At 54.1% G+C, this 9,157-nt stretch overlaps 1 protein-coding gene across 1 annotated transcript in view; it reads right to left on the minus strand.

Annotated features, from left to right (window-relative positions):
• The window catches only part of LOC115241474, a 5,723-nt gene extending 4,667 nt beyond the window's left edge, over positions 1 to 1,056 (minus strand). The window contains exon 1 of the mRNA XM_029817239.1: positions 55 to 1,056. Coding sequence (XP_029673099.1) covers positions 55 to 1,056 — 1,002 coding nt within the window. The remainder of the gene's footprint in view (positions 1 to 54) is intronic.
• Positions 1,057 to 9,157: the final 8,101 nt, after the last annotated feature.

A 9,157-nucleotide genomic window follows, 5' to 3' on the forward strand; every position in this document is an offset into this window, starting at 1 on the left:
ATTTTCATCTATCCATCTTCCTCTCTGATTCCCCGACGCGTAACTTCCGTATACTCTATCGGGTCCGTATCGCGGATATTGTTCGTTGAATCTTCTCGGTCCGTTATCCCTAAATGCGGTTTCCGGCCTTTGCCTTGTATCGTACGTTTTCCTCGCATTTAACTGATTTTCTTCCGTATTCTGTCTTCTCGATTGCTTAACTATCTTTTTCTCATATTCCATATCATCTAATAGACTGGTTAACTCGCCGATTGATTTCGCGGTCGACGGTCGTATTTCTCGCGCAATTTTGTTTCCAAAATGCCTTTTCACGCACCTAATTATCTCGTGATCGCTCATCGGTGGCTCTAAATACTTTGCCTGTCTCGCAAGGCTCATCGCGTATTCCGCCATCGTTTCTCCCTTTTCCGATTTGTATTTCCCGGTATATAGATTTTCTCGAAATCTCGCTTGTTGTTCGTCGCCCCAGAAATATTCCCGGAAAGACTCTTTCGCTTCTTCAATATCGTCCGGATCATTTACCTCTATCCAATTACTCGCGTTTCCCTTCATACATTTCTTAAAGTAATGTAACTGGTCTCTATAATCGATATTTTCGTAATCCGCGATTTTCTCGAATTTTCTCAGAAACTTTATTGGATTTTGTCCATCCTCTCTTCTCTTATATTTTATCTCCGCGAATGGGTCCATTAACCACCCGCCCCGCGGTAATCTAACGTTTCCTAACATGTTTGTATTTTCCTCTCCTAGACTATTGCTCGCGTACGCGGTATTTTCTCGCGTTTGATGCGGTCTATCGCGTCGCCTTCGCGCGCCCGATTCTCTCGCGTAATCTTCCTCCGATTTTCCTGGTCCATTTTCCCTATCCGTTTTTAAATCTTCTAACTTTTCTTTCAGGTATTCCATTTCTTCGCGTAACTTGCTATTCTGTTCTTTAAGCCGTTCCGCTTCCGCCGTTACTTGCGTAATCACGTTTATTTCCTCGCTCGCGGTTTGTTTTTTAGCCCCTTTTACCGGTGATCTAGGAATCGGCATTGTCGGCTTGTCTTTGCTCATTTTGTTCGCGATTTTAATTTATATCTATTCTTTCCCCGCGTTTGACCGATTTGTCTCGCGATCGTCCGTCCGTATGTACTTCGTTCGTCTTTTACGTAACGTCGGCTGAAATGAATATCGATTAGTGCACACAAATTAATATATGTTAATACACCTTTATTTATTTGTATAGGGATAGGAAAATTAAATAAATTTTATATTTCTTGTACTTGTTTGCGTCAATGACTTTTATTTTATTTCTTCCTTCCTTATTTCCCTTCTTCGTCTTCCTGAAATCAAAATCTGTTACGCGTGCGCAATTTTGACTTTAATCTTTGTCTTTCTCTACTCTTGTATCTTTTCTTTTACAATGTAGTTAAATTTTCTCTTAAAATCTTTAAATTCAATCACTATTGTTCTATTGCATTTACTTTTATGTTCCTTTAATCTTTTTCGTAAAATAAACTTGTTCAGTTATTCTTTCAATTTCTTTTTTGTAATTGTTTTAAAGGTTTATAATATTAATACTTTCTTTTGCTATACTTATTTCCATTCATTTGAACAATGCGCAATTACCGTTTCACACAAATACATATAAATTCATATAAATATCCATATAAATACATAATCGAAACACAGCCAATAAATGTTCAAGTATATGTTCGTATAATCTTATAAAATAAAATTATTTCAAAGTTTTGAAGAAATATTCTCGATATTCTCAAAGAATATTCTTAAATATTATTTCTTTCTTTCGGCGTCGCGTATAAATCGCGCCGCCACTGCTTTCGTAAAGTGGTATCGGGTTTCAAAGCCCGTTCCGAACTTTCTTATCTTCCACCCGTCAATCAACCGCGTATCCCGGCTTTCTTGATTTTTATCTTTAGTATCGCGTATCCAACACGTTCGATCCTGTTCAGGACTCGATTTTTCTGGAATCTTCGCGCTTTTTCGAGTAATTTCTGTAGATTTCGCTACTTTTCCTCGCGTTTTCTGCGTTTTACGTTTTCTTATACTGAGAAAAAAAAATTTTTCCCGATTTTTACGTTAATCTAGCTTTTATCTCCAGCTAGTTTATTACTTTTTTCTTTACTTTCGCGGTTTCTTTATCCCGCTCTCCCAAAGTTAACGGAAAATTTCACGATTTCTCCACCGATCCGCCCCGCGCTTTTGAATAATCAAAATTTGAGTCGCGAGATCTCTGTTCGGCCCTCTCGTTTTCTATATTTCCGTTCCTTTTCGCTCTTTCGACCGATTTATCTCCCAAAACCGATCTTATTAATTATCTGCGGTCTTTTCCCCGCGCTTTTCTATTTAATAATTTTTCGCGACGTACTTTAACGTGCTGTATTTTTCCCGAATCCTCGCGCTCACGCTATCGGAATTTTATTTAGGACGGATTCCACTGTCCGCTTTTTATGTGTTTGCGCGCGTTTGCCTTCGCTTTTGCGCGTCGAAATATTGCTCGCGTGATCACTTGCCAGGTGAATCACGTTAATGCGTATTTTTGCTAATTATTCGTCACGAAATTCGAAACTCGATTCGCCCCGCGTCTCTCCCGATATATTACCGAAAAAGAATCGCGAAGTCCTGTCACGGTCGCCACACAAAGACTGTATTAATGGTATGTTCTTTAGTGGGGCTTACGCGCTTGGAATAAAGACTGTACCACGGCCAAAATTCAACCCGTGGATAATGATTGATCCGAAGTTGCAAATTCTTCCCCTCGAGAACGATGTTTCGCGATTATATAGCTGTGACCGGCCAAGCCGATTTATTACTTACTCATACCATTGAAATCTGTGGATTCTCTGTCCATTATACGGTCGCCAGCTGTTTTTACCCTCTAAACAGCAAGGATTGGACTTCAATCGAGCGATATAGGAACTGGGTGGCCGGGAATCTCGAAACTCCTTGGTTTTGATCACCTCTCGCCGGAACAATCACCTCGAATGCGATCTTTTCCAATCTGGGATGCCGAGAGCTGCGAAGCCTGAAGATCCTGTTGAAGAATACACCCCGGGTTCCCGAAGACCGAAATAAGACCACTGAATTGAAGTTTGAAAATGAATATGTTTATTGAATATAAGACTTGTGAATAAATCACAAAATGGTGCCCCGCAATTGGGCCGAAATAACAATTGTTAATGAAAAACGTGACTCGAATTACTATTCGCAATCAATTATTTAAACTATCGACTTTAATCTCCCGAATCTTGCCAGAATCCAGGAAACTGAACTACCACGGATCACGCGCCGTTCGCGGGTCTTAAATGTACAACGGAATAACGTGTTCTCTCAACTATCGCTTTGCGCCGACTGACCTCTAATCTCGCTACCGGAGCTTGCACATCCCTTCGCTCCCCACTCTCGCACATGCGCATTTCGGTTGCGCACCGATGTTCGCGCCGCTCGTCGCGCCGCTTCGCGCGCCATGCTTTCTACACACCGGGTGTCTCACATATATTTATTCCTTATGCAACTAATTCTTTCTCTTTTTACAGGTATCCTTGGCTCCGACGCCGCTACAGGTAAGTATTTACAGGTAACTCTGCGTAAACAAATAATAATAAAACCGGAACATGTATATACACCTTAATCTAGTTATAATTCCCTATACTAGGTACTCGAATTAAATCTGTCGCCTCATTAGCGCGTATGAATTGAACTTAATAATTTCTTTAATTATTTCAGGTATCCGTTTTCGACTAGATTATTTGTACAAACCAAATCTCCACGAACTAAATAAATTCTTTCAAAATAAACGCTTTAAATTAAATAACTCAAATCAATCTACCGCTCTGCGGTTTCTAACGCGTTATTAATATTAACTCAAATCAATCTACCGTTTTCCGGCCTCTAATACATTATCAAATGACTATTAATATTTTTAATATATCATACTATTTCTAATAATACGCGCTTTTTAAATGTATTCTTAATTTCTACTGGTGCTCTGGATTCAGACGGCCCTCCGTCGATACTCCAAAACGCCTCTCAGATCGTCTTTCCTGCACAGGTTGTTTCCGCGTTCCCTTGGACTACACCCTGTGTTGTCCTCCTCGCTTTCCCAGGCACCCCCGCGTATCTCCTCGACGGGGACCGGTCCCCAACGTTGGGAAGGGGGTCCGGGACTCGGGTCCCCAACGTACTCTGGGGGAGTTAAGGGACAGGGGTCCCCAACGTCCTCAGGGGGAGTGAAGGGACTTCGGTCCCCAACGTTGGCGGGTGGCCGGGGTAGCGCGGCGATAAGGCCCCTTTTGAGGGGTACCTCTGCGCCGCTCCCCGAGAGCTACCCGCCGGGGGTCGTCAGCGAGGGCGAGCGGGCTTGGTATAACTGGTATACCGAGCAAATCGCTGCCCTCGTCGACCTACGGGCGGCAATAGGCCGGGGCGGACCCCATGGGCCCGTTTCGACGGCCGGCCGCCCGCTTGGGGGGGCCTTCCGTCTTGGCGGCGGGGCAGGGGAAGAAGAGGAGGAAGAAGAAAGGGGGACGTGGTGCGGGAGAAGAGGGGGGCATAAGGCCCCCACCCCCTACTCCGCGTGGTGTGCCGGCGGGGGCGGGAGGACGGAGAAAGATGCCGCCTCCCAGCAACCCTCGACCGGCTGCACGGAATCAGGGGCTCCCTCCCCTGCCCCCGCGTGCCCCTGACCAGGATGAATCCTGGTCGAGTGTCGTGGGGCGGAGGGAGAGGACGGCTAGGACAAAGGCCGCACAAGCGGCCCAACCCCCGGCCGGGAAGGGTGCCGCGAGGGCGATGCCATCCACACAGCGTACTGGGGGAGGGCAGCAGCGGCAACAGCCTAAGAGGCATCCCGGAGGAGACGCCTCAAGGCGTAGAGCGCCCCGATCGGCGGCGGTTACGATAACCTGCGCCGACGGGGCTTATCAGGATACCCTGATAAAGGCCCGGGGGGAGATCGACCTCCCAAAGTTGGGAATAGAATCCCTCCGAGTTCGCGAGGCTGCTACGGGAGCCATGGTTATAGAGCTCTCGGGGTCGGGCGAGAAAAACGGACCAACGGCGACACAGAGGGCCGATGCCCTCTACGCCGACCTCCGCCGGGTGTTTGCCGGTGAGGAGGGGGTCGGTCTCGCCCGGCCCATCAGAAAAGCGGAGCTGCGGCTCCGCGGCCTCGACCGATCCCTGGCGGCTGCCGATATCGCGGCGGCCGTACCCAGGGAAGGGGCTGCGTGGTGGCGGACGTGCGGGTTGGGGACATTACGTTCCCAACCCGCGGCCTGGGCACTGTATGGGTACAGTGCCCATTAAGGGCCGCTAACAGAATAGAGGCAGCCCGGGCCATTCAAGTAGGATGGTCCCGGGCACAAGCGGAGCTGCTGGACAAGCGCCCGCTCCAATGCTGTAGATGCTTGAAGAAGGGGCATGTCCAGCAGCGCTGCAGCAGCCCCATCAATCGCAGGGGCTGCTGCTACAGATGTGGCGGACCGGGGCACCTGGCGCGTAACTGCACCGAAAAGGTGAGGTGCCCGGTCGGTGGGTAGTGCCAAGTGCACCCCCCCCTAAAAGGTGGCCGGACAAACGACGGGAGGTTCTCCCGGCGGTAAGTACCGCGAAAACACCTCGGCCAGTTAAGCTGACCGAGATTACCGCGGTATCCTCCGACACCCGCAAGCGCGGGGCGGAAGATAGTGGGACCTCGACGGAGGCCCCTAAAGAAAAAAGGCCCCCGAGGGCCCGGTCTGCAGCCGCCACACCCCCCGCTTCTTTAGCGGAGGTGATGATGGCGGAGCCCGGTGGTAAATAAATAAATGCCTCTGGGCATACTGCAGGCCAATCTGAACCACGCTCGCCGGGCGCAGGACCTCTTCCTGCACGGCCTGGCTGAGCGTGGTTTCGGATTGGGGATCGCGGCGGAGCCATACCAAGTTCCGGAAGCCAGTCCATGTCGGATTGGCGACCGGACAGGCTCCGTCGCAAACACGTGGAGGAATGACCCCACACTCCCGCCTTGTACACCGGTCGAGGCCGGGGCGGGAGTGGCGGTGGTCAGATGGGGGCCCATCTCAGTGCTGGGGTGTTATATCTCCCCGAACGTGGGCCTCGCCTAGTACGAGGCGTTTTTGAACGGGGTGACGGCATGTTTTCGCCGACAGATGCCCCGTCCAATCATCTTGGCCGAGAACTTCAACGCAAAATCGACGCGTTGGGGTTCCCGGTTCACGGACGCCAGGGGCGAGGCCCTGCAGGATTGGGCGGCGGCACTCGTCCTGTGTCTTATAAACACGGGGTCGAGGAGCACCCTAGTGCGGTGGCAGGGGGAGTCGGTCCCGGATTTGACGTGGGCCACCTCCTCCGCCGCATGAATGATTATTAGTTGGCGGGTAGCGGAGTGTGAGACGCTCTCTGACCACCTCTATATAGAGGTGGTCCTTAACGCTGCCTGCCACGGAGTGCTCGGCCGCTCCCAAGACCGGGGAGATGCCCGGCCAAAGAGATGGGCCCTCAAAAAGCTGAGCTCGGACAGGTTGATCGCAGCCGTCCTCGCGGCGGACTGGCCGTGTCCCGGGGGGGAAGGGCGGGGGATCACCGAAGAGGTGAACTGGTTTCGGGGCGCGTTGCGCGACGCATGCGACTTCGCAATGCCCCGAATCAGCCCCCGCCCGCAAAGGGCGGCGTACTGGTGGTGCGGGGAGATCGCCGAACTCAGGCGACTCTCCGTCGCGGCCAGGCGCCGCTTCACCCGGGCTCGGCGTCGCTCACCGCCGAGAGGACGGCGGAGGCGTATGAGGGGTTCCGTGCCGCTAGGAACGCCCTCAGCGCTGCGATCAGGCGGGCCAAGGCCCGAGCGTGGGATGAACTCCTGCGCTCCCTGGACGCAGACCCATGGGGGCGCCCATATAAGCTTGTCATGAACAAGCTCAGATCTTAGGCGCCCCCCGCGACGGTGTCCTGGAACCCCAGGTCCTCGAAGGTGTGCTGGAGGCCCTCTTTCCATCCGAGGGCCCCTCCCTTCGACGCGGTTGGCCGCCAGGAGGCGGTCATCCCGTGGTCAGAGGACTTGGAGGTTTCAGAGGACGAGATGGCCGGTGTGATCCGTCGGTTGTGACTCCGGGGCAATAAGGCCCCGGGCCCCGACGGGATCCCCGGCCGGGTCTGGGTCCTGGCTTTGGCCCAACTGTCCGGGCGCCTGAGGCGGCTGTTTAACAGCTGCCTCAGGGAAGGTGTGTTCCCCCCGGCATGGGTGAGGGCCAGACTGGTCCTCATCCCGAAGGGGAGCAAACCCGGCAGCGTCCCTTCTGCCTACAGGCCAATATGCCTGTTGGACGAGGCGGGAAAGCTCTTGGAGAGAGTGTTGGCGAACCGCCTCGTCCAACACCTGTCCCGAGGAGAGATGGACCTCCACCGAAACCAGTATAGATTCTGCGGGGGGCGATCGACCGTAGACGCGATTTTGCGCGTCCGGTCCCTCGCGGAGTCATACTCCTTCGCAGAAGGGACGTGTACTGCGGGGTTCCACAGGGGTCCGTGTTGGGCCCCACTCTCTGGAACCTCGCGTACAATAGAGTGCTGGGTATTGCTCTCGCCCCTGGCTGCAGCGTCGTCTGCTATGCAGACGACACTCTGCTGTTGGCCGGGGGAAAGAGCTGGGGGGATGCGGTCTCTACCGCCAACGTCGGGGTAGCGTGCGCTGTCCGCGCAATCCGTCGCATGGGCCTGCAGGTAGCGCCTCACAAGACCGAGGCGCTATTCATGCATAGGGGAAGCATGGGGCTCCCCCCGCTGAGGCCCATGTCACGGTAGATGACATCTCCGTTCGGATGGGAGACCGACTTAAATATCTCGGTCTCTACCTGGACGCGGCTTGGAGTTTTGGCGGGCACTTTGAGCTCCTGGCCCCCAGGGCGGAGTCGGTGGCAATTAGCCTGAGCCGACTCTTGCCCAATCTTGGGGGCCCGGATGGCCAAGTGCGCCGCTTATATGCAAACACCGTCCGGGCGGTGGCCCTTTATGGGTCACCGGTGTGGGCGGACGCCCTGATGGCCGAAAGGCGCGGCAGGATGCTGCTGCGCCGAGTATTTCGGAGGGTGGCCATCAGGGTTGTCCGCGGTTACAGGACGGTGTCGCACACGGCGGCCACATTGTTGGCGGGGCGCCGCCCGTCGAGCTCTACGCCGACATGTACGCACATGTGTACAGGCGTACGCGGGAGCTCGGCGGGCTAGGGGTGGCGTTGACCCCAAGGGTCAAGGCCGCCGTGAGACTCCAAGCGAGGCGACGCGCCCTGGAGAGGTGGGACGAACATCTCTCCGATCCCCGAGATACCTCGGGGAGGCGTGTCGTCGAGGCTATCCGGCCCCATTTGGTCAAATGGGCTGATCGGGCCGGTGGCGAGATGTCTTACCGTGCGACGCAGGTATTTACGGGCCACGGATGCTTCGGCTCTTACTGGGAGTCCTGGAGAGCGGTCTCCTCCTTCTGTGAAGCGGTAATGCTCCAGAAGAAGGAGGCCGAAAGAGAACGGGAGCGACTCCCCGGAGGACGCCGGGGAGCTCGTGACCAAAATGGGACGGCCGGGGGAACCGGGGGGGAGACGCGGGAAGAGCTCTTTATGGGCAGGACCCGCGGGCCCCTCACGACCCCTGGTCGTAGTGGCGCGACACGCCGTCGCGCCCCAAGGAACCCCTGGGGTGGGTTGACGGGGACCGGGGCCACATTGGCCCGCGGCGACTCCGGAGACCCGCCCCAGACAAGGGGGGGGCGCGCGCGGGAGGAGAGGACTGGGTCGCGATCGGACCCGGCCCCATCGAACTCCTCCTGCGTTTGCGCAGGGCCCCGGCGAACCCGGGGAACGTCCGCTATTTCGTGGCGGACGTCTTACCCGAGGCCGGGCCCGGTGGTCGGAGCCCAGGTGGGGTACCTGGGCCCGGCCACGCCCTCCCCGGGACACGACACCGGGAGGGAGGCAAGAGGGGCGGTGGTCCCCCTGTCGCTGATATGAGCTGATGTCCCTACAATATACAGGGACACTGGGGGAGGGATAAACTTCCCCAGAGGGCATGGCTCGTGGGCGGAGGGCCTCTCTGATGTAGTGCATATGCCAGTTTCCAGAGAGACCCTCTGAAACGCCCGAGATAGGCCACCCGGAGGGGGTTTA

Source organism: Formica exsecta, unplaced genomic scaffold, assembly GCF_003651465.1.
Source record: "Formica exsecta isolate Colony F162 unplaced genomic scaffold, ASM365146v1 scaffold493, whole genome shotgun sequence".
Taxonomy (NCBI): domain Eukaryota; kingdom Metazoa; phylum Arthropoda; class Insecta; order Hymenoptera; family Formicidae; genus Formica; species Formica exsecta.